The 24,364-nt window shown below is 44.9% G+C and overlaps 9 protein-coding genes and 1 non-coding gene across 10 annotated transcripts; 5 read left to right on the top strand and 5 right to left on the bottom strand.

Annotated features, from left to right (window-relative positions):
* The first annotated feature begins 2,566 nt into the window (after positions 1-2,566).
* orf105 (hypothetical protein) lies at positions 2,567-2,884 on the top strand. The gene has a single exon. It carries the CDS (start codon positions 2,567-2,569, stop codon positions 2,882-2,884), a length of 318 nt encoding a protein of 105 aa, YP_008992383.1.
* A 3,139-nt stretch (positions 2,885-6,023) lies between these two features.
* On the top strand, positions 6,024-6,248 carry atp9 (ATPase subunit 9). The gene has a single exon. It carries the CDS (start codon positions 6,024-6,026, stop codon positions 6,246-6,248), a length of 225 nt encoding a protein of 74 aa, YP_008992382.1.
* A 29-nt stretch (positions 6,249-6,277) lies between these two features.
* orf214 (hypothetical protein) lies at positions 6,278-7,003 on the top strand. The gene has a single exon. The coding sequence runs from the start codon at positions 6,278-6,280 to the stop codon at positions 7,001-7,003; it is 726 nt and encodes a 241-aa protein (YP_008992381.1).
* A 729-nt stretch (positions 7,004-7,732) lies between these two features.
* On the bottom strand, positions 7,733-8,173 carry orf146 (hypothetical protein). The gene has a single exon. It carries the CDS (start codon positions 8,171-8,173, stop codon positions 7,733-7,735), a length of 441 nt encoding a protein of 146 aa, YP_008992380.1.
* A 2,909-nt stretch (positions 8,174-11,082) lies between these two features.
* On the bottom strand, positions 11,083-11,433 carry orf116c (hypothetical protein). Its single transcript has one exon. It carries the CDS (start codon positions 11,431-11,433, stop codon positions 11,083-11,085), a length of 351 nt encoding a protein of 116 aa, YP_008992379.1.
* Positions 11,434-14,839: 3,406 nt separating this feature from the next.
* Positions 14,840-15,124, bottom strand: rps14 (ribosomal protein S14). The gene has a single exon. The coding sequence runs from the start codon at positions 15,122-15,124 to the stop codon at positions 14,840-14,842; it is 285 nt and encodes a 94-aa protein (YP_008992378.1).
* A 1-nt stretch (position 15,125) lies between these two features.
* On the bottom strand, positions 15,126-15,680 carry rpl5 (ribosomal protein L5). The gene has a single exon. The coding sequence runs from the start codon at positions 15,678-15,680 to the stop codon at positions 15,126-15,128; it is 555 nt and encodes a 184-aa protein (YP_008992377.1).
* A 4,353-nt stretch (positions 15,681-20,033) lies between these two features.
* Positions 20,034-20,420, top strand: orf128c (hypothetical protein). Its single transcript has one exon. The coding sequence runs from the start codon at positions 20,034-20,036 to the stop codon at positions 20,418-20,420; it is 387 nt and encodes a 128-aa protein (YP_008992376.1).
* A 1,963-nt stretch (positions 20,421-22,383) lies between these two features.
* Positions 22,384-22,455, bottom strand: trnG-GCC. Its single transcript has one exon. It is a non-coding gene; the product is annotated as a tRNA-Gly (tRNA).
* Positions 22,456-23,123: 668 nt separating this feature from the next.
* orf116b (hypothetical protein) lies at positions 23,124-23,474 on the top strand. Its single transcript has one exon. The coding sequence runs from the start codon at positions 23,124-23,126 to the stop codon at positions 23,472-23,474; it is 351 nt and encodes a 116-aa protein (YP_008992375.1).
* Positions 23,475-24,364: the final 890 nt, after the last annotated feature.

The following is a 24,364-nucleotide window of genomic DNA, read 5'->3' as shown; positions in this document are numbered from 1 at the left end:
AGCTTGTCCAATACTACCAGTACCAGAAATGCATCTCCTTCGCCCGCGCGAGAGACTTCTATGCCAGCCGGGAATAACGGCTCTGTTATGAAAGAAAGCGGCAGACAGACTTACCTCTGCTAACTACTACGTTTTATATAGACTGGAAGCTAGAGAGATACTAAGGTATAGTGCCGCTACCAGAGAAGGCTCTTTCATGCTAGGCGTCCAGACCTACTACGCCCGAGCCGCATCCCCGGCACACTTGCTATATCCACTAACGCTTCATACCACTTCATCCTACCTACTATACCTGATAGAAAGCCGTTCTATAACAATTCAAGACAACAAGAAAGCAAGAAAGAAAAAGATAGCGATCGCTTTGGGAGCGTCACGGGGGAGGAAGATAGAAAGGTAATCTATGACACCGGGGAGTTACGCTTTTATCCCGCCTCAGCTTCGCGGATGGGACGAGGGCGAGAGCTGAGCACGCACGCTCTATGCTTTTCCCCAGCTTCCCCTCTAGTAAAAGATTAGCTCGTACCCCCTGTGCCCAGGGATTCCTGGGGCATGAGTTAAGCATATAGTTGATTGCTCTTTCTTTCGATGTTGCGTTGGTACTTTTTTTTTGGAGTCTCTCTCTGTAGGCGTGCAAAACAAGAGAGCCACTGCTCTTCAGGGCGGTGAGGTGGACAATTCCTTACTCCAGCTTCAGAGGAGCATCTTTGCATGAATCAATACTAACTCTTCAGTCAGCTGACCTTCGATTTTGGAGATTAGAGCAGAAGAACTCCGTAACGGCGGAGAAGGGTTTCGCCTCGAATCCAAACGATTTCTTGTCTTCTCTTAAGATATTTCTAGTTAGGACTTGATCAAGGGATCAAATGACTCCGAAACATAAAGTAAGAAGACCAGAAACCCGTTTGGACTATAAATAATAATAATAATCAGTAAACAGCAAGCAAAGAGATCACTTTCAAAAGCCGCTGGCCCACGGGAATCTCGATTAGGAAAGAAGTGAAGATGTCGACTCCTTTTTTCGCTCTAAGAGTAGTGAAGTTGAATTCGAGTGAAAAATAGTTAGTTCAGGTAGCTTGAACTATAACCCTTCCTCCCACTAAGAGAAGAGGACTCACTTCAAGAGCGAGGTTTTCAATCCAGGTATCCTTTCCCTCTTCTTGCCCAGTCTTGGCTTTCAGACTTGACACCTTTCTTATCGGAGTGAACGGGGTTGCCTCGTTTCGGGGTTATCTTGTTGAATGTCCGTTGAATCGTATATAACAGATTGTCTAACTAAAGAGGTTTGGAAAGACCTTCATACCTACCGATCTGAGTACAGAAATGCTTGTGTAAGAAAAAGTAAGGTATTGGACAAGAAAAGCATGGATAGAGCCATGGCATGGTTCATGTTAGACTGCAGGGTAAGCAATGTTCGAAGGCTGGCAGGGGAGCAGAGGGGAGAAAGCCCGGAGACGAAGAAGATCGTCAATCGAATTATGCATAGGTCCAATATCAAAGGAATTAGCTTCCTTTAATGCTGCCCGGCCGTAGCTGAAGTGATTGAGGGCGTCAGATTGTAAAAGAAAACTCTATTTCGTGTGCACCAAACACATGAAGCAAGGCGCCAAAGAGCCGGACTGAACTTCACCTGTGAAATAGTCTGACCTACTACTAAACAGACAGAGGGGCAGGGGTTGCTTTGACTGGGCTTTAGCGCTTCTGCTTAATCCTTTCTCTACGTGATTTCATTACATGTGCTCTCTGACACCTATATAGGTTAATACTTCTAAGGGCTTAGAAAGCCGGTTAGCTGTTCAATGGGGGCTCTAACTACACCATACTTAAGAGTGAGTAGGAAAGAGAGAAGGAAAGGGGATCGATCCCCGACCTAGGACGAAAGAGGCCAGATTCCATTCCTTTTCCCATAAACATAAAGGTTTCATGTTTTTCATGTTTTGAGGCTAATTCCTTTTCTTAATTCTTAATTTAGGGAGGCTCCTATCCGATTGACAAGAGATGCTTGCTCTTACTTTTAAAGGAGTACGCACTAGGCCCACGCTTTCTCGATCCACTATCTTATTCATTAGAAGAAAGACGGTTCACCTTAGACCACCAGGGAATTGAACCCCGAGTACCCAACCGGCGTGCGTGGGTAGATTCCTTCTGATCTTGAAACTGAACTACGTAAAAAACGAATATGAGCTAGACAAAAAAGATAAGGAACAGAACGAGGGACATTAGAACATGGACTCACGACAAAGAGCCCGCGGTAGGAGGGAAAAAGCTTTAGGTCTTGATTCGGATCCCAAGAATTTCTCCATACATCCATATTCGATCAGTAATTGATCATTATTCGAACACTTGGTGGTACACACCCCAGGACAGTCAAACAATCCCACCGCCTAGCAGCACAAAATCGTAGATGTTGAAGAAAAAATAAATTCTTAAATCAAATAAATAAAGAAAAGAAATTCACTTTGCAGTTTCACCTTTACGCCTCTCCAAACAGGTTTCCAAATGAAACCACTACACCCTCAAACCAATATTGACATAACCGAAAAGCAAAAAGAAAGGCTATTCTTTCTAGATGAAACTAATACTAATATCGAAGAGAACGGAACTAGCTCTACTATTGAGGGATCGCAAACTCACTCTTCTTTCATGTCCGAAGAATTTACTACTTGACTTACTTTGGGTTACAAACCTGATTCCATTGCCCGGGCAGAACGACCTTCTTCAACCAATAGCAAAAAGACAAGAAAAGGGCCTCTTCATCTATAGAGGAGAGGTGCCGTACGCGAACCTACTTTCAATTGCAGTGGGGAAGCAGCACAGTCGGCAGGGGAAAGAGCGTAGTCATGGTCTTGTGTGCGTGGACGTGGATGCGCAGAGCAGTCAAAGGTGAAGGTCCAAGGATCGAAGAGGCGGTAGGGGGTAGGTAATCTTCTGCTTCCTCTAAGCGTGAAGATTCCTCTGCTGCGTCTAACGGAGCTTCTAGTTGCTTCTATGCCTCCCCCGAGTAAGGGGGCTGTGCTAAGCAAGCTTGATCCGCTTAGTCTTGATTAGGACCCAATGTAAACTTATTCCTTATATATATTAGGAGAATACTGCTTTATGGGATAAAACAGAGGTACTCGCTTAGCGAATGAACTACAACTTTCCTTGCTCCGTAAGAATGAGAATAGCGCCTAACCAGGTCACGTGAGCATCCAAACTCGAAAACGAATTATATGACCAAAATAACGCGTCTAATCGCCTTTCCCGATCCCCAATAGGTCAACCACATTAGGGGGGTTTAAGGGTGAGAGAACTGTTATGGAAGCACACGAGCATTCCCACTCCTTTCTCTATGCCATGGTGGAGCGATGTCTTAGCAGCGGGCGAAGTTTTTTCGTTGTTTTTCCGGGGTGACGTTAAGAGAGAGAGAAAGTCCACTATTTGGAGTAGACCGAAGGCTAGGTAGGCCCGCCAAAAGCGTATCTCAGTACCGGCAGAGCGCGAGGGGTGCGGGGGTCTCCCCCGTGGTAAGCGATGGCCCAATCCTTCCTTCCTTCATGGAAATCTACCCGTCCCTGTAGCTAAACCAACGCGTGACGTGCCCCATGAAGCTGACTTAGGAGCGAAAGGTGTCGTTAATCGGTCCACTAAAGCAGTCAACCAGGACGGAGTTTGAGAAGAAAGTACTCCTTAAAAGGGGAGAGCACCCTCCCACATATAGTTGGGAGTCTTCCTCAAGAAAAGAGTCAGCAAGAACTAAGCACGCAAGGGAGACTAGAGGTTCACTTCGCGGAGCTAATGAGTTGAGGTGATACAAGCTAGAAACGAGAAAGCATGAGTTGACTTCGCTACTGACTAACTACCGGTAACTGAAATAATAAAGAGCATTGAGCTAACTACTACAGGGAAGATGGGCAATCTAATGAAGATAGCCAGCCTTGGTGTCAGCAACCGACAGATGTGGGTCAGGAGATCGAGTCTGCGGAGAACGAATATTAGGCGATGGGTGGGCAGACGGCGAGGAACGGAATCTCCCTTTCAATTCACCCGATGCGGACTCGTATGCTTGCTTCTTGTTCTAATCTCTCTCTAAGCCCCTGTAGTTCTTTCTAAGTATATCTGTCCTATTGCATTGCACAATCCAGTCTTCTAGGGTGTTCCATTGGCTGACCGGTGGACATATGCTTGACTTGGAAGGGAAGGTGTAGCTGACATTGAGAAGAAGATCCAAACCCTGAAAGACTTTCTAAATCAAGAAAAGAATTCGCTAAAACTTTTCATTTCTCGATTCAAATCGTCTTTTGCTTCCTGAATTCGCTCTAAACTATTATACGACGCTTTTGGTGAAAGAAGAAGCGTGCAAAGCGTGACGTGTGTTAAGCGTGGTGTATCAGTAGTCATGACGGGATTCAAACCAAAACCAACACAGAGGGCGACTTCCGCGTCTTAGGCACGATTGGAAGATTTGACAGTGAGTCTAGCTATATGCTTAACATATGCTATTCGATCAGGTCTCACCCTGGCTTAAGTCAGTTGGTCAGGGGTGCTTTCACTGATGTTTCTGCTTTGCCGAGTCGGACTGAAGACCTTGTAGCTGCCATGGTAGTTTCCCTCAATGGGAGTTAGCATCATCCATCTATCTTTAAGTGTGAGTTCGCCCCCTATAATGGGAATTCGCATAAGAGAACATCCTTTCATCAGCCGTTATCTATCTTGAAATGGGCTTGAAAGCTCTCTTCTTCTAGTGAATTTGGTCTACCCTTACTGACTATTAGATAGAAAAAAAAAAAAAAGTCGTTGTGCCTATGAAAGAAGAAGAGAAGTGAGCCCATTAAGTAGGGAGGGCTAAGAGAGAGTTGCATCGAAAAGACTGGCTGCGGTGAATTCCGGTGCGCGTGAGCTGGATGGGAAAGAGAAAGGAAGTCAGATTCTTTTTATTCTCTTTTTCCTACTCCCCTTCTTTGTTAGGTGACTAGCACGAGGCATTCCTACGCTCCTACTTGTGAATAGGGTCGAGCTTGTTGGGCTCTCCCCCTCTATCAAGCTTAACACACGTCGATCATAGAGAGCCGGCTGAATCGATCCTTGTCACTTGTCTAAAGTCGTGCCAGAGTCTCAGAGGGTTCCATCTTTCCTCAACTGCTGGCTGTACAAATAAGGGAAGAAAAGGGTCCAGCCTAATTCGTCTATTGCTTTCCCTCCACACGACTCTCTCCTCCCCGTTCGGTTTGTCAAAAAAAGGGCATTGGTTTACCATCTAAAGCTAAAGCTTTTGGTTCGTTGGTTCTGCCATACCTCTTGCTCTGATCCATTGATTCACCCTACCTTCTCTTCGCACCCTGTTCATTCTGTGTTCTACCACAATCTTCCCTTGAGTACTAAATCCAGCCCCTTGTAAACAAGCAGCGGAGACGGTGGTGCCCGGAGCGAGATCAGGCTATGCCTTGTTAACGAACTCTCCTCCTATCTCGTATGGAAGATAGCAATCCATCCATGTGGTCAAATCGAGAATCTCGCGCAAGTGAAAGTTTTTGCTTGGTTGAGTACTACTAGTCTACGAGTCTAAGCCCGCGTTGAGTAATCTCCCCGAAATGTCTCTCTTTTTTGACAGTCATCCTCACTTTTAGCAGTGATATGAGAAATTAGCCCTTCCTAGCCGCCAGTAAAGAGAAAGAGGGTCCTACCATACTTTGAGAAAGAAAACCCTCCTACGCCAACTAGAATATAATCCCGGGGGTATCTAGCTATGCTGAACCGCCTCTCAATCATCTTCGCGGGAATCTCGTTCAATGTCCCTTACCCTGTCAGTATCGAAGCCAAAAAGAGGGGTCAACCCCAATCTGATTCAAGAATCTCGTGCGAGTAAAGCTTTTTTCTAGATCTTCATAGTGGTTTGTCTACATCCTCAAGCCGAAACACAAGGCTTTCATTCATGTTTCATGTAGACGGGAAAGTGGTGAATTCGAAAATCTCGTAAGAGAAGAGAAATTTAATTTAGAATTATATAATAATCAATGAAGCGTGAAAAGAATCAATAAGACGAAGAAATGTTAGAAGGAGCTAAGTTAATAGGTGCGGGAGCTGCAACAATCGCTTTAGCTGGAGCTGCAGTCGGAATTGGAAACGTATTCAGTTCTTTGATTCATTCGGTAGCTCGAAATCCATCATTAGCGAAACAGTTATTTGGTTATGCCATCTTGGGCTTTGCTCTTACCGAAGCAATTGCCTTGTTCGCATTAATGATGGCTTTCTTGATTTCATTCGTATTTTGATCAATTGAAAAAATAAAATCAAAGTTAAAATGCCTAAATGGGTTCGTCGAAAGCGCAAGACACGAAAAGGAAATCCAATTTCGGTAAGAAATGAGAATTCAATAATCTTCTTTCTAATGAAGTTTTATTTCTCATTCACAAATGCATATTTCTTTCTTCTTCTAGGAGGAAGCTACTCCATTTTTACGTCTCTCCCTCTTGTGAGGGATATGCCAAAAGAATCTCAAATCATTTTATATATTCTTACCAGATTTTTATTTCTTTTCGTTATATATAAGCAGCTCGTCGATTTAGGCTATGCCTTTATGAACGAGCTTCAGCAGGCGGTGGCTCCCTTTCTTCAGCCGTCGGGTGGAATTGGTGGATCCAGTGGACAACCACCGCTTCCTTCGGACCCCTTTATTCCGCTTGTTGCACCAGCACCAGATGATCCGGAAGAGAACCCACCGGGGCAACCTCTTTTTCATCAACAGCAGAATGACCCGGCTGTTGGTCAACAGAAGCTGGAGTCTGTCCTGGTGAAACACCTAAAGCGCCATTGTAGATTAGTCGATGTGCGTAAGAAATACCCGCAACTGAATTCCACAGAAGTGGACTCTCTCTATTTTGCCAAGAATCTGGCCATTTCGCAATTGGATACAGATACTAAAACCGACAGTGAAATGGAAGCTCTTGCAGATTATCTAACAAAAAATGCAAAAAAGAGAAAAACTCTATTAGATGACTTTTTGGCAGAATATTCTAAAGAAGACTAGGCAAAGCCTAGAGGGAAACAGCTATCGGTCTTTGAAATGTCTTTAGTTCTCGGTGTGGTTTTTATTATTTTACGATTTTTAGGTGTAGTCTTTCCTACCTGAGGAAAAGAACGAGGCCACCCCTACCTACTGGGGTGGGGAAGGGAGAGTGGGAAGCGGGCTCCCTTCGCTTTATTCTATTTAAGATATAGCTTTAGTTGAAGTTTGGTACGCTTTCTTTATTTACATTACAGCATTTCGGTGAGCCGATCCGCTTGGAAGCCACCTGGAACACGTGTTCGCAGTTCGCGGAAAAGGTCCTGGAGTGGAGGAAGGGAGCTATATTATGGTGATGGTTAAGAAAAGAACCTGGCGACGTAGGACGACTGAACTGCATCAAGTGGCTGATCCGCAAGCCCCGCTTTCTCCACCACCTATTGTTAAGCCAAGTCGATGGAACGAAGCTCAAAGATCTAGAATTCCAGTTTCTCCATCGCTCCCACTGCATTGAATGATTACTCCCAGAGGCAGGCCAGATCTCTCCACCGGCAATCAAGACCCCGATTCAAGGGAATAGAACTCTGTCCCTCCCTGAAAAAGAATGCATAAGATTGTCAACAGAGAGAGGTACGGCTACTCCCTGAAGGAGGAACAGATAGATGAACAACAGAGGAAGAAAAGAAAGCGACTAATGACTGACAGCTAACATAACAGCGTAAGGGGCACCCCCGGTGCTGTTTGACATCTCATTCAAGAGGATAGGGTGGAATTGACCCCAGTATGCCAATCCAAGTCAGAAGACTGAGTCTCAGAGTCAGCCAAGAGTCCTTCCATACCGGTCAGATCGATGAGATCGCTCAGTCGCAGTGGAGTTGTTTGGAGTTTCCTTGGTGGACAATATAGAGCCAAATCAGACTCGTGAGGTCGGTGAACTAGGTGGAAAGTGCAGGTCAGCGCTGTGGAGATAGAAAGGCTGATGGATGGATCCTTCCACTGTCTTTGAACCGAGACTAGGCAATTGAGAAGACCATAGCATAGAGAGCATAGAAAAGCCTCTCTCTCATCCACTTTGAGCTCAATAAACAGCAGCTGGGCTGGAAGAGCATCAATCGGTGCATCTTTCGCTTCCAAAGTCTTCGTCTTTGCCCATTTTGCACTTCTCTTCTGCATACGACTTTCCACTGGTTCCATTCCTGATGACTTCTCCGAATGAAGGAAGAAGTCAGTGAGAAAGGAGTAAATCAGTCGTAGGTCAATCCATCCAGGAAGACCTCAGGATTTGTATCCTGATGGGTTCTTGCACATGCTTGCTTTCCAACATGAGCTTCTTCTGAGCCCTCAACATGGCAAATGAAGCCTGGTTGGTACGGACCAGCTCGTTCCTTACTTTCGGGTGAGCTTTCTTTATTACTCTTTTTCCTTTTAGCTTAGCAGCCTTGAGTGCTGCTGGTATAGCACTAGCAGGCCCCCTGCGCATACAGAATCGAATAGAAACTTGCGTCACAGAGACTTAGCCTTCTCCAACTAATTGGGTTCCCACTGGACACTTTCCCAAACTCGATGGAAATGGCAATTGAACAAAACAGATCAACCGAGTAGGGCTCGTCTCATTCATTCACCGGCTAAGGTGACGTCTTGTGATTTACTACTATACTTATGTCATTTCCGAGTCACCACTTTCGTCTACCCGACTTTCCAATTCGATAGTCCTATCTTCTTTTTCCAGAGAAAACGGAGCCTTAGCGGAGTATTCAAGGTCTTTCGGCTTGGACATGCCCTTTGCTTTATATTGGGCGGATTTTATTCTTTCTTCTCTTTCGAAAAGGAATATCCTATATAAGGACATGTATCCGATCTAGTGGATTGATTCATGATTCGGTATGTTCGGAGCTAGAGTAGTCTACTCTTTCTGCCGAAACGAGCGGTGATGGAAGAACCGGTGTTAGCTCTTCCGGATTACACCAAGGCATACGAGGTACACACTGTCCGATTTTTCCATTGGTGGAGTGTTGATGCAAGAAGGCCATCCTGAGAGCCGCAAGCTGAATGATACCGAGCGCCGCTATACAGTTCAAGAGAAGGAGATGACCGCGGTGGTGCATTGCCTACGAACTTGGAGGCACTACTTGTTGGGGTTCAAGTTCATTGTCAGGTACCTTACCTATTCGAACCTGCAAATAAGAGTTGGTGGTTGAAACGATACCAGTAATAGGCCAGTTTCCTACAGTTGACCGATACTGGATTTCTCCATAAGATCAATAAGAGAGGATATTCCATGAAGCGGTATCGAAGAAGAATAGTTTGAAGGGAAGTAGGACGGTAGGACTTTCTTGCTCAAGGGCAGGATCCTTCTTGAAATAGAGGTCTCACTCTACTTCAAAGAAAATACGACATAGCTTTGCTTTCCATAATCACTGAGATCTTTGGTCACGAGGTCCACAGAGTGAAGTTGAAGAACTCTACGATCCATGGAAGAAAACCCTGCCTATGTATAGGGCTAGCAAGGTAACCAGATGTCATATGAAAGAGTCTAGTGAGAGAGTCCAACCAACCAACTAGCGGGAGGGGGATCCCTTGTACAGAAAAGAAAGGGAGAAAATGGCAGAATGCACCCTCCTTTCGGAGATCAAGAAGTCAGTTTGTTGGAATGCTCTAGATGCCGTCGTGGAAACAAAGGTACCCTGTGGACAAGGAGAATAGGCACGCCACGAAACGGTCCAAGGCAGACTCTCTTGAAAGGCAATGGAAAGGCGTGACAGATTTCATTTATTCGGAGCTATTAGAGCGTGATCCTGAATTCTTCTCGATTGGTAATGGAGATTCCCTTGTTACTAATTGTGGATTAGTGAGCATCTCTCTTCAATCCTTCTGCCTATATAATAAAATAAAGTAGTGAGGAGAGTGCCAGCTCCAACCGCGAGGGACATTGGAAGGACGGGATGGCAACCCCATTCGTTGTAGATGTGTTTATCCATCTTCTCGACAGCATGTCCTAGGCATAGCTCCTCCGTACTGACCTTATCTCCGACAAGCAGAGCGGTTTATTGGCCTGCCTACCGTTAAAAGGAATTGATGGAATAGGTCCTTATTCATTATAATGCTCTCCGGCTTGGATCTGTATCTGTCCCCATCCTCAGGAGGTCTATCCCGTGGTGGTCTGTCCAGTCCAGAGTAGTGATCTCCGTGGGCGAGGCGTGACGCATTTCCAGTTGCGTTGTAGGTCGTTGGTGCTAGTTTTCTCATTTGCCGAAGTCGTATTCCGCAGTGGAAGTGGTTGAAATGGAATTGGTCATGCGCTAAGTTCTTCATCCTGAATCGCTTCCCCAACAGAATGAAAGGATTGTAGCCACGCAATGAAATGAAAAGAAGTGCCTTTACTTTAGTTCTTAGAAAGAGAGAGCATTGCTTTTAAGGCTTGAACCTGATAGTAGTTGCTACCTTTTGACACAAATATTCTATTTTGAAAGATATTTATGCTAAATTCATCAAGTGTCTTCTTCCATGCTGATTTAGTGCCCCCTTTACTGATCAAAAAGGTTGTGCAGCCCCGATCTTTTGTGCCATCTTCTCTCTCATCCCTGCCGCTATTATACAATCAGTAATTCCGTAAACAGAAGAAAGGGTCAGAGAAAGAGCAGTTGTCCAAGTTGCAAAAATGGAGTTCCTTCGGGAGAATAAAAGACTAGCTCAAGGCCACTCGCCCGTTCGCCCAGCTGCTAATCGGCCAGATGCTTCCTATTTCTTATTCGTAGATTGGAGATTAAGATGTTCCCACGGAGCGGTAATTAGTAGGTGTCAACGGAAAGTCAGGCATAGAAAGTTGGCGGTTCGGCATAGCGAGGAGATACGGGTTCGGTTAACCATTGAACCCAGTGATTAGCTAATAACGAAAGCAAAGAAAGCAGAGCGGGTTGACCGAGTGGAACAGCCATTAACTACACCGGATAGGGCTGACCCTCTACTCCGATTTCTTTGCTTCGCCTGGAACTACCTTCTTACAGTCTTGCTGAGCTTAGGAAGTGAAGTTGTAGGGATGAAAAGCCTATATTTCACTTACAAACAAAGGCTGAAAGCGGATGTTTGCCAGTCACAAGAGAGCATTAGTGCTTCCCGTTAGTCTTACGAGGAGGAGAAGCACGTAATGGGAACGATATTGGAGCTTCAGGTTGGTACATTGCACGCATTAAAACCTTAACTCTTATAACCTGTCTTTCCTTGTTATACCTTGCTTTTCGCTCGGTATAACCCCTTTTTCTTCCTCTTGCATTTGCTTGTAATTCATTGTTTCCCCTTGTTTTACTCGTTCTCTCTGCCGTAAACCTGCTTACAGTGCTGTTCATCTTAGTAGCGTAGTTGACTAAGGGCCAGAGCAAGGAAAGGAAATGGCATTTTGAACAATATTCCATAGAAGGTGCAGATGAATAAGCGGTATTGGAGGAGGGAACAGCCATAGTTGATGCATCGAATGCTAGTGCAATAAGACTTGATGAAGGCGGGATAACGGCACTTGCCTTCAAGCTTGAAACTGATTGACCATGAGAGTCAGATCAATAGTCTATCCCCGAGCACATGAATGAGTGTGTGGCAATTCATTGGGATGACCGCCGGGGTACTTACTTGATAAAGGGGTAAGCCTTCTCTTTTGTACCTTCATTCAAAGCATCGAAAGGCCTTAAGCTGCGAAAGAATACGAGAATATTCCCATAGAAAGACCTTGCTTGATCAAAGAACGAAGGGAGTGCTTCGATTCCCTTTAGCGGGGCGTAAAGCGTTACGCTTGTCCTTCTTTCGCAGAAGCTAGCTAGCGGACTCATTCAATACCCTATATATTGAGCTACCTTTTGTTCAATTGGATACTCCTACTCTGTTGAAGCCTGCCATGGAAGGGAAAGCTTTTCAAATAGACAGCATAAAGGCATTGATGAGCTAAAGGAGCAAGCAGAACGGGAAGAACGTCAGTTCCTTCGCTTCCAACTCTTAGAAAGAAAGTCAACCAATGCTTTTGCCCAGCCTTAAAGAGAGAAGCCTAATCCAAGAATGCTGAATCCTGGACGGGAGAAGCTGCTAACAAGAGGTTAGCTGCACTTATCAATAGCAGTGGAGTCGCGAAAAGACACCTTTGAAAGCGCTAATTCAATAGCAGTCTTCCAATTAGATAGACTGAATCAATCTTAGTGTGGTTAAGCCTGGCCAGGGTCAGAAGTTGTTCCATCTCGGGGGATCCTTTGCTACCGGGTATTCATTAAAAGAATGCATTTACCTGGGAGGAGAACTTGAATCTAGCTAGGGTACCCCGTAAGGGCAATAACTGTCTGAGGAAAGCGCAACTAAGACCCTCTTTAAGAGAGAGAAAGCTAACCCTTAGATTCGGGAATAGGAAACTAGCAGTAAGGGTATTACGCTTCAAGAGAAGTGGAACTCACTCGAATAGAGAGAGTCTAGGCTCACTCACAGGTCAAGGGCTAGTATAGCAAAGAGGCTTTCAATTCCCGCAAAGCAAGTGGGAAATAAAACTCATTTCCGTGAGCATTAAACTCCTGTATGGTCTTTACCGCTTGGATGCGCGGGATAGCTTGAAGAACGACGGGAGAAAGGACCTTCTTTTGACTCGCCTGGAACTGACTTCTGATGCCCTTCTCGCTAAAGAATCCATGTGCCTATCTTGAATGAGGGAGGTCTCAAAGAGACTGCTTGCTTTTCCCTTTGCTTTAGGAGTTCGCTTTTCTTTCCTCTTTGCAGATGGAAGATAAAGAAGAAGGCTCGAGCTCGATAAGACCTCATTTATCTTAGGTCTTGCCGCTGTGATCTTTTCTCTTGTTTAGGATTGGCCCGGCTTGCCTTTCTTAACCGGAAGTGAAAGAAGCCTAGCGAAAGCGAGCTCTTCGATACGCCCCGGAAAGCTTTAGTAGCTACCTTGAAGTAGAGGTTAGAAGGTACGATAGTAAATCGGGGGACTCACAACACAACCGGGTGTAAACCAAAGCTCGAGGGATGACTCTATTGCAGCGTATTTTCCTGCAGCTGATGTTACAGAGGAAGAAATGAGCTACTTTTGACTCCTACTTTGACTTATGATCTGAATTCCCGTGGTTGATTGGTGAAATTCCCAGACTTCGGTTTGAGAAATTGACATCCGCCTTGGACAAATAGGAGGGGATTCACTTCTTTTCGATTAAGTTAGAAGTTGAAATCCAGTTTTGAAATCTAAGGATCGAATACTTCTTCTGCCCTCACTGGAGGGATAATTCCATCTTGCATCACCGAATTACACATACTTTTCAACAGGGAAATTCCTTCATTTATTGCTGATTTACTAAGCTGAATTGGTACTCATGGCACATAATGAAGAAGATTTCAAATGCCAACTTTGGACTAGGAAATGACCAGATGGGTTGCCAAAAGCTAAGTAAGAAGAAAGCCAAGACGGAAGAGTTCCTTGGTCAAAGAAAAAGAAGAAAACTGCTATTAGTCCGTGTAGGCCTCTCTAGAGAAGGACGAACTTTTGCCTTTTGAGTTACCATCGGGCTTGTCCGAATTGATTGTCAGGGGCTACCGAGTACGAGAGTTCAGCAGTGGAGAAGCGGAACTAACCCGACTTGACGAGGTATCAAACCCAACCCCCTATTTTAGAGGCTTTTAAGGCATGTTTCAACACCCCTTTCGATAGATATGACCTCAGAAAGCAACGTCTCGTTAAAAGGCAGAATTCTGGCCTTCTATACCATATTAAATTGTTTAGCTCAGAACTGGAGCCTCTGAGAGCTTCCCGACTGTTGAGGAGAAAAGGCACATTTATAAGCTATATAAAACGTAAAAGGTAGGCTTTCAATGTCGAGCTTAGGAAAGGAAATCAACTTGCTCACTTTATATTATAAGCTATATGAAATGAAAAAAGCGAAAAGCCGGTATTGCCAACATAGTCCATACTTGGGCTGTTGATGATCAGGTTGAATGCCTAGCAACAATCGATTCGGCAACTGGACAGTCCTAAATGTGCTATATAAGGACGTTGCGTTCTATCGGCATCACCTCACTCCCAAGGGATACATATACCAAGGAGAATCAAAGCGAATACCTCATGTGCTTAGGAGATTTAAGAATGTAGACTAGCAACAAGGCCAGGAGTGTACTTTTTATCTTAAATCAAGCTCGAAAGTAAGTAAACTCGTAAATCGAACTCGTTTAGCAAGGGACCTTCTCCCTCTACGATAGTGTATTCCAACTTTCTCTCCCGGTTGTTAAAAGAGGTGGGTCAAAACTTACACTTTCTTTATTGATATATCATAACTCAGAGACTTTACAAGGGATTCATTTGATCATATTGCTAAGTCTTCTGATAGCTCTTTCCTAGTGGTTTTCGTAAGGTCAGAAGAAATGGCTGCCTTTGGAGAACAAGAAAGGGACTAACTCTAAAAAAGGAGGTTGCTCTTCGCTTCTATAAGAGACCCCAAAAATAGCTGGTAAAGGGACTTTTTTCTTTCTCATTCGGAAGGCTCAGTCCCACACTCTGATGGGAACAACCTCCGCACTCCGGCGCTCCAATGAACAAGAGTTCTCCGCCTTACTCTATTTAGAATAGTGGTCGATCCCTCGGGAGGGAGTTACATTCGTAACAACATGTTATGTTCACGCGGTGATATTCTATCTTTCCAAGAGTACTACCCTGTACTGAGTCTATGTCTGGGGAGCATACTTGACAGGAGGCGGTAGAGAGGTCCCCCACTTCGATTCCCGCCCTCTTAGCATCTCCGATCCGAGATCAAGGGATTACTCCGTTATTTCGGTCCGAAGCCGGCCGGTAATGGACCTACTTACCTTGCTTGTAGACTAACTGCGGAGCTAACCCTTTTGTGGTTGCTACCAAGACGATTTCTTTATGCCGGACCTCGAGATGCGAAAAACGATACGAGAAATTCTAAAGAACTTATATACGGAACGGGGGCGACCCGTGGAAATACATCGGTTTCTTACTCGTGCAAAGGAACTATTTCTTGGCAACTTGGACAACTTATAACGATGTTTGTCCCGCGGAAGATCGGGATCTTTACAAAAACAAAAGGCTTTATAAAGCTTTCGTCTCAATTCATATTTAGCCGCGAGCAATCTACGTTTGTGATCTCGTATATTTCGCTTCTCCGACATCTTACTGAGTTTCCCCCTCATCTTTTTGCAAAAAGCCGCTCCACGGTGGTAAAGTCTCATCTTGTGTGTTGGACGAAGTGACAATAGTCACATTGAACCCTCGAATATGTTCGAAGATCTCGAAATGATCTTCCAGTTCTGGGGAGAATTCGCAAAACTCCGTTTCCATCGAGAATTGAATAGAGTTTTCCCGTATTTCGACCGGAGAATCTAATAGAGACATTACTGTGGAGATTCTGACTAAAAAATTAGACATTCCATGCCCTCGGAGAGTGCTTTGTCGTGCTAGGTCACTGACATATCCCTTTTTGTCTTTATTTGACCCCAAGAATGGATTGGATCGAAACTCCCTTCCTGTCGAAGACCTCTGTGTCTGTAAACATTTCTGACCGCACGGAATCTCCATAGCCAATTTTCCATTTTTGATAGAAGGTGCTGCCTTTGGTACTACTCTTATTTTACATAATCCAGGAACTTCCATAACGTTGGCGTGATTCAGTTTGAGCAACGGATCCTGACGTGATACATCTTCGTAATGAAAATAGAGTGGAAACATGAGTTGGCCTTTCAAGTATATATAGAATAAGCACTGTGAACTATCGCCTTCAAAAAGATAGCTGAACCTCTTTCTTCGAAAAAAAGACAATACGAATGAGATCAAAAAGGCCATCATTAAAGCAAATAGAGCAATAGCCTCAGTCAAACCAAATTCCAAGATCCGTAGAGTAGAAAGTTCTTTCGCATCTTGACCAACTGGCGAAAGAAGTGGGAGTTGACGCCATTTTCCCGCAGCTCCTCCAACTCCAGTCTTCTCTTCTCCTAGGAATTGGTATGCAAGCTCAAGAAAGCGATTTACCTCCGACAAGCTTCAATTTAGCCATATAGCTATTCTCGCGAGGGTGAAATCCAATCCATTACATCGGGATTGAAACTTGAGAACCTCGAGAACCAAAGAGAGAGGAAGATATAAGCAATATAACGGATTGGAATATGAATAGGAGCAGCCTTCAGAGAGAAGGCCAGCCTCCCACTATGTGAAAGAAGAGCTTTTTTCTCTCATATTCACTTCTATAGAATATATAGAAGTAGTGAGCGCTGCCTGCCCGTTATATTAATATATTAATACCAGACGTGAATCAGCCCCTGATTGGTATCTAACAAAAGTAGGTGGGGTGAGGTCAGCAGCACCATTAGCTTCCTTTGTGGCCGGCGAGCTAATTTCCTTTTTTCTCGTTTTGAAAAGGTGTTGGCTCATGTAGTAGTTCCCACCAGGTCCGACCGGGCCAGGTCAAGAGGCGAGCAAAGTTCAGTCAAGAAGAGCTAGAAGCATTAAGCGCTAGGCTTGACCGATTCTCTTTCGTCTCTGTGCAACAATAGTCGGTGGTAGCATGAGAGCCCATGGTACAGTGAGTAGGCAAGTTGGTACGTCTTACTGACCTATAAGCCGAGTATCTTGCTCTTGCTCGGTTCAAGCCAGGGTATATTCCGGAATATCTTCTTTTTACGCAATTTTCGTAGTGGTTGAGCAGAGTTTTTCAGCCCAGTCTGCTGACCGCCATGTCGTGCCCTTCATGGAGGGCATAGTCCTTTCATACGTCTTTATCTTAATGGCCGTAGAGCTCGCAATCTGGTACCTCTTTCCTAGACTGACCGGTGAAACGAGGGGCTAGTTCGTTCTGATCGCTATGTGGGTCACCCCGTCTCGTACTCCCCGAAACTGGCAGGCACACAAGGCGGACTCGGAATAGCAACCTCCAAAAGCAGACTCTCTTGGAACCTGCAATCGGCACAAGAAAGTCAAAGCATTAGGTCTAGCCTTCTCTTTATAGCGGAATAGCGAAAGGGAGTCCGGCAGGAATGACTCGACCGATAAGGAGAGGGAGGAGAATGGATGAGTCAGTAAAGGAAGAGAAGAGAGAACGAATAGACTGGATAAGAAAAGGAAAATACAGGTGATGGGTGGTACACCTTCTTCTTTCACTTGCAAAAACACGCCATAAGGCCGGCTTTCAGGTTGTTTTGTTAAAGGCAGCTTCGATTTGAGGGTTTGATTGAAGCGGTTACAGAGCTAAAGAGTTCCTTTCTTTCTTGGGTTACTAACCCCTTCCCTGCCAAGAAGAGAAGCCGATTATCCGACATTAGCATCTGAAGTCGATCACTTTCCTACGCTTGGCTTGAATGTGGCGAGTTAGTTTAGTCAAAGAGATGGGACATTGGAATCAGAATCAGCTGGGGGACGTCGAGGTAGTGCTAATGCTAGCAATAGGGTAAGGTAAAGCGTCGCCTTACCCTTTTCTTTTATTTAATAAGGGCTTACTGTTATTCTTATTCCTTTGCTTTGGTCGAGCTGAGCCGGAGGTAACTGTGGCCGATTTAGCAAGATTGACTCAATTACAAGGTGAATCAGTGGAGCTGGCTCTGCTTGTTGATCATTTGTCTCCGGCTAAGTAGGTGAGTGATCTGTGGAAGGCTTTGACGGTAAACGTTGGCTAAGAGCCCCCTACCAGCTAGTGCCCCTTTCGTACTCTATTTGTTCCTTCGCATATTGGGATTTGCCTAGTGAGTTTTCCAATTCCTCTACTCCGCTTGATTAGATTTGCGAGTTCAAGAGCTAACCTTCCTGAATCGCGAATTATTCTAGTTTAAAACGTCGAGGAGGCGATTGTACATCAGAGCTTTAAAACGTTTATTTTGAGCCGCTTTTCTTTGATGTTGAGCTTCCCGTCCCGCCAATTCGATAGTATAGTCGGCAACAGCAGAGTAAGTAGCTCCCTTCTTCTCTTGAGCTCTCCTCTACGAGCTTGAGTCTTTGACTCTCCTGACTATTACTATTGTACTGTACCTTAGCCGAAGCTTGATCTTTACTTTAAAGGCGTGTAAATCGAATCGATCGATTCCCCGTTGGAAATGAGAAAGCAATTGTACGGCCAAAGTCGTTAACTGTAAAACATGAGTGGTGACCCTTTCACGATAGACATTTGTATACATTTGGGACGTCTATCGGCGGTTTTCGCCTAAATAGATTTCATTTGACTGATTCTTCCACAACAGCAGAAAAAGTAAGAACAGGTTTAGAAACTTGAGTATGATCCCTATTCCGCAGCTGGTTCCGGTTTGTGGCGAGGCAAGGGCCTATTGATCTTCTTTCTCACCTGAACGAAGACATCTTCTCTTATTCCATTTCGTTTCGTAGATTCTCATATTATCAGGGCTACTGTCCAAGCCTTCTATGGCTAAGGGAAGATCTTTTGAACCGTATGCAAGTAAATACATTTAATCGTTAGTTTGGCCGGGCGTTGAAAGGCTCGTTTGTCAGTAATATGATTTGTCGGTGCCATATTCTTTTGTTGGTGCCACAGCTTAGAATTTATCCCGCTTGCTCTTTTGCCCTTACACCCCCTCTGGCCCCTACTAGCTAGGGAGAATCAACAGGGCCTTATAGGGCCTAAACGACTAGACGAGCGAAGGAAAAAGAAATAGAATTGGATGTTCATGTCCGGCCGTTAATGAATGTGTATACCGATCCCGAGATCGTTAAGTGTTTCTGTGCCCTAGATTTCAAATCTTCAATGTATGGGGGATCTCAGTAATAGAGAATTGCACCAACCTCTTTGAGATTCCCTTCCTTAAGAAGGAGTCTTTAAAAAACTTCCCTTTACATAAGTACCTTTGAATTCGGGCTAGGAGCTCTTTTACCTCTGCTGTCTTAGGGCGCTACCAGCAAGCTCTCCTTTCTTTCTTCGAACCCAGCCTTCTTCTTGAGTCGCTAATATCTCCTCAATTTGTATCAATAGTCCTACGGCTTACTGATACTTACTGAGTTCTTGTTCTAAGTTGTACAAGAGGAGCGACCGGAGGGAGCGTAGAGGAGCTTGAGAAGACTGGGATGATTTATCGAAATGGATTAGTAGTCATAGTGGTATTGGTGTGCCAGCAACCAAGAGCTGGGAATCGTGGTGGGCTGAAAAACAAGAGCACTTGCAATACACAGGATTGGAAAGTTCTGGGAGATTGTTCTTTCTCTGCGGTTCTTTCTATATCCGTACGGAGTACTGTATCATTTGAATGTGGCCAATGGAAATAAAAGAAAAATAGTGAGCCTAAGAACCATCTCTTATGGGTTCAAGCTTTCCTTTTGTCCCAAGAGATAAAGTGAAGAAAACCATACCATATTCGTTGCCTATCGGGAAATCAACGCTTTCCTTGACTTTGACCATAGGCACGTCTGTATGGTTTAATGCTTGAATGCAACCTACACCCACTCGATAGCTGTACTAATATGATATCCGACAAGTAAAAGGCTTTTCCCATCCAGCTATTGAAACCATGAATCCTCTACCGTAGTATAGGAATCTCATTAGAACTAGTAATATCTTCTATAACTCATGTAAATTCCGATCGGTTCACATGCTATGTTTGAGTTATCGGTATTTCAGCTTTGTTGTTATCTTATTTATTAGAACAACTATGTAATAACTTTAAGAGTCAGTATAGAATGAAGAAGCTTTCCTTTGTTAGTGTAAGTTCATCTCTTCCTCTCCCAGCCCCTCAATACTAATCCAAGGAGTTCCTGCCCTGCCACTCGCTCGCCCACCTGGGTTCGCCTCGTTCCCTTAAGAGTTGAATGCAGGTTATTCTCGCCTTTCTATAATAGCAAGTAAATAAACCCGGTCAGGCGTGAGCCGCTACGTCGAAATCGATCATGGGAGGAAGACAGCCTCAAAGTCCACAGGTTGGATGGAAAGGTTCAGGTTCACCAGCTTGTGTTTTTGGCTTTGAGCTTGCTTGGAACAGAACTATTAAAGCTAACCCGCAGTTCTCCTACCGGCACTCGGAACTAAGGGAACTAGGCGTGGTTGTAAATCCGGGTTGAAAATAAAATCAATGTTGTGGGTTGCGCCGCTGTAGAATGAAGTCAAGTAAATACAAGTTAAGTAAGTTTAGTGAAAGCAAGGCTTATAAGATAAGGCTAAGCGAAAGCAAGGCAAGCAGGAAAGCCTTAAGAAGCAACCAAGCCCACAAGCTTGAGTCTTCAACCAAGACTCGTTGTTCACTTGCCAATTGCATCACCAACTGGTCAAGTGCTCAGCCCGTCAAGGTCTCTGCCAGAAGCGAAAGTTTCAACCGGCTTATCAAACTCAGGCAACTTCAGCACCGGCTCAATCACCACCGCCATCTTCAAACCGTCAAAAGCCCTTTGACAAGCTTCAGACTAGTTCTAACCCTGATCCATCACCAGAGTCAATTCGTACACAAAATAGTTAGTATAAAAGGTGTCGCTTCCCCCTTCCCTTAATGAAAAGCCCCCATTCGAGTAGTCTCATAGGTCTGACCAGGGGCTCTTGTTCCAACCATTTTGCTTCTTCTGATGAAGAAGGCGAGGCCACAAGCAGAAGGGTTAAAGGAGAAAGGGCATCCGCCCAGGGAAGTCCAACCACAAGTCAATGGCATGAATCTCAATCAGATGTTCTCTTTGCGTGGCCTACTTAAACTGGCCTATCTCGCAGCCTTTAACTAGTCTAACTGCCGAACTTGAACCCGTCTCTCCGAAAGGAATACATTCTGGCATCCTACCATGCATCAATCCAAGCCCCATACCTTCCTACTTCCAATTACCAAAGAGAAGGCGCTCTACGGGCCAGAAGTCGAAGGTTTAGCCCTATCCCTCTAAATCTTAGGTTAGGGAAGGCGCCCCCTTTATTCGGTTATTCGGCTGCCAACTTCGATGTAAAAACTAGGGGTTGGGCCAAGAATTCGGATTTACCGACCAGCGGGTGTAACAAAGCTCCTTGTTTTCGTTCTTGCTTTGTTTGTTGTTTGCGCCTATCCTGTGCCGCCATTCCATTAGTAGGAATGTACGTGCCGACTCCTCGTGTACTGATGTCTTGCTGCCACAGCCGAGTTCTTCGTTGCTTGAGCTCCCTTGGTTGTTGCTCGAGTCAACTACTACTAAGTAAGGAAGCGCTCGGCCTCCCCTGGTGTCTTTTCCTGTTCTGTTGCTCCCTCGTTTTCGTTGTTCTTCCCTCACCCTTCTATTCTAGATTGAGAAAACGTTTTTTATAGTGGATTGTATACCTGCTATGTACATAAGATAAATAAAGAGGTGGTTATTCTATTTTCATCATAGAATGATTTGAATCATAATTCAACCAAAAATTCTCGAGTTATTTGAATCTGTAACTTCAAGGCCTTGGTACCTGGTATTTGTCCCTTGTCTTTGTCTCTTTACCTTGACCAAGCTCGTGAAGTACGTACATCTGCCGGAAAGCCGAGTGAAAGAGTTCAATACCAAGGAACCAACGGTTTAAAGAGCTACATATCCTATCAACAAGGCAAAGCGGACTAATCGACTATCTCCCAACATATCATATAAGGCCTCGCCTCAGATATTGGTTCCCTTGATCAGCCAGCGGCTTGCAAGATCTGGAAACGACCGGCGAATAGAAAGCTCTATGTAAGGTAGAAAGACGTCAAGAAAGCTTGAATAAGAATAGTTGATTCAATAGCTGCTGCGGCCTTTAGAATATCCTCTTCCTGGAAGCAAGCTAGGCTCATAGCCATCTCTTTAGCATCGAATCCCATCTATTGTAAAAGCCCAACCCCAACCTTTAATCAAGCCAAATTAAGGTCTCTCTTTCGAAGAGTATCCGCCATCTTCCCTATCTCTTTGGTATTTAGTGGACCCTCACATCAGGCACATCGATGCCAGTACAGAAAAACAAGACTTTTGATTCCCTTATTGGGGTTTGAAACTCTAGTTATGTAGCATGATTTTAGCCTCACAGGGAAAGTAGCTACTTTGCAGTTTCAATCGATTGGACGGCTCGGAACGCCAAAACCTATTCTATTTAGGAGTGGACTTTATCTCCCTCGGGTTAAAGCATAAGATCTCACAGGGTCGAAATGAGTTGAGGAAGAGATGCGGTGTCAAGTTGTATTTATTGGTAAGGATCCCTATGCCACCCGCCCTTTTTTTCTTTTCTCTTTCTTTTTTGAATCTGTAATGGTTTAAAGAACCTGCTTTTCTTCAACCCCCAGAAAAGAAAAAAAGGGAGAGGTACGTTCGTTGCAACGAATGAAACTTCGTCAACAGCAACTTTCACTTGTTAGGAGTAGGTTTGTTTTAGCTTGCCCCTTTCTTCTTATTAGTAAGATAGATTTGGAACCCTATACAAACAAGGGGCTGCCTTGTCCCCCCTATCTCTATCTCTAAAGGGGCTTATGTACTCCACTCGTTACCACTAAACGACGAAGCCAGGAGCGGAAGGAGGGACTTGAACCCTCAACCTCAGCCTTGGCAAGGCTATGCTCTACCATTAAGCTATTTCCGCCAGCTACGGTAGTGGCGAAGCACTACTGAGCAATTCACGTATCACAACATACGGATGACTTCTGTTTTTCCGCCGGACCACAGTCTTGACCTCCGATCGAGCTACGAACACGAGTAGGTAGGCGGCTAGGGGGGGGAGAGGGGCTAAGGGCTGCCCTTTCCATCAATCTCCGGCCGCTCAGTGCCGCTATTGGTGCGAGTTGTAAGGAGTCTTGGTCTCGAGTCAAGCTGGGGCCTCATTTCATTCTCGTAAGGGGAATGAGTGCACCGAAAAACCAGACAAGTTGCTCCCTCGCCTCGCAGCGGCGGCATCTGTCTTTTAAGTTAAACTAAGTCATTTCCTAAGACGGCTCCTCTTATTCTACGATAATCCAAGCTGCAGCTCCACGAGTCTGCTCGGAACCGGTCGATTCCTAAGCCATTCGTTCTCCCCTCTCGGTTGGCCTTTGCCAGAGCCACTAGAACAAGTAAGAGACCCTACAATGAATGAACTTAAAGAACCGCAGATTTTGACCGGATTGTACACCTTTGTGTCTGGCTATGTAGATGTGCATAAAGAAGGGACGGGACATCTCTCTCCTTTTTTTGGGGGAAGAAGCTTCATTCCATCCAGCCTCACGAACTTCTTACTGGGGCAGTACTGTACTATAGGCATTTTCGAGTCTTTGGATGCACGTGTTTTGTTCATATTCCTGCGCAGTTAATAGAAAAATTGTCCCCAAGGCAACCACTTGTGTCTTTCTTGGATATGCTCAGTCCGGGTATAGATGCTATGACGTGAAATCCAAGAGACTCGATGTATCCTTAATGCTCTCTTTAATGGAAATGGAGTCGCCTCATATTTTCCTTAACCTAATTAATCAGCCCCGGGGGAGAATGATGATGGAGATGTATTGCGGCCTTCTCCTGTTCATAAACTTTTTCCTCATTCTTCTGCAGTTGATGTTACGGATCAGCCTCACTCTTCAGGCCAGCAGCTTTGCTCAGCATTTTCTGCCGATTGTCAGCTTGTTCAGCTGACCTCAGAGGATTCCAGTCACCCGGCACAGCATCTTTCTTCTCGGCGGCGATTACAGTCTCTTTCCCAGTGTCTTCTCTTGGCTAAAGGTTTAGTACTGGAGTACTGGTGTCTATGACCTCAAGGTGGTACGAGTTTCGGTACGATGATCTTCCTTGTTAAGGTCAGATTCTATCATTTTAGAAATTGCGTATGTGATGTTCTGAGTCTCAGATAACTTTTTCAATCGGTCGAAGATAACATAACAATACTTGACGACCAGGAGAGGCTTAGCCCGTGAGCTAAAGTTCTCGTTAGAGGACCTCCAGTGCGGATCAGGCCTTTGGCGATCCCGTGAAGCCCGGCAACGGCAGGTATGGAAACTTCGTACTGATTGAGAAAGAAGATGCATTTCATAAATGAAAAGATCGATTGGCTTCAGAAACCTTCGCTTTCCTCACCACTGAGTACTCCGAACTGGTCCCTGCAAAGGCCCTATACTGGGCTTGTTCCCTGTTTTTATTGAAAGCACTTTTTGAAGAAATCCCCCACTTCTCTAGCTATCCTTCTGCTGGCCAGCCTTCTGAAGCTCTTTTAGATCGTGTAATGCAATCTCAGATCTTCACTTCCTATGCCCCTCTCGAAAGAAAAAGAGAGGCTTTACTTCAATAGCTGAAATAGCTGCGCTTTTTCCTAGTCCGACAACAAGGCATGTCCTTCGCCGTTATGAATGAAAATCGGAAAACAACCGAGAAAACGAAAATCACTTTGGGAACCAAACGGAGGTAGTACAGATAGATCACGGACCAGAGAAGGGTTACGTAGAGACTGCCTTTCCGCTTGTAGGCTTTGCTGGTGTAGTTGATACGGAGTTAGTAGGACCGGTTTGTGAGGAATGTTTCCGTCGATGCTC

This window comes from Salvia miltiorrhiza, mitochondrion, assembly GCF_028751815.1.
Source record: "Salvia miltiorrhiza mitochondrion, complete genome".
Taxonomy (NCBI): Eukaryota; Viridiplantae; Streptophyta; class Magnoliopsida; order Lamiales; family Lamiaceae; genus Salvia; species Salvia miltiorrhiza.
The sequence above is the reverse complement of the archived record's forward strand: the minus strand, read 5'-3'. Positions and strand labels throughout refer to the sequence as shown.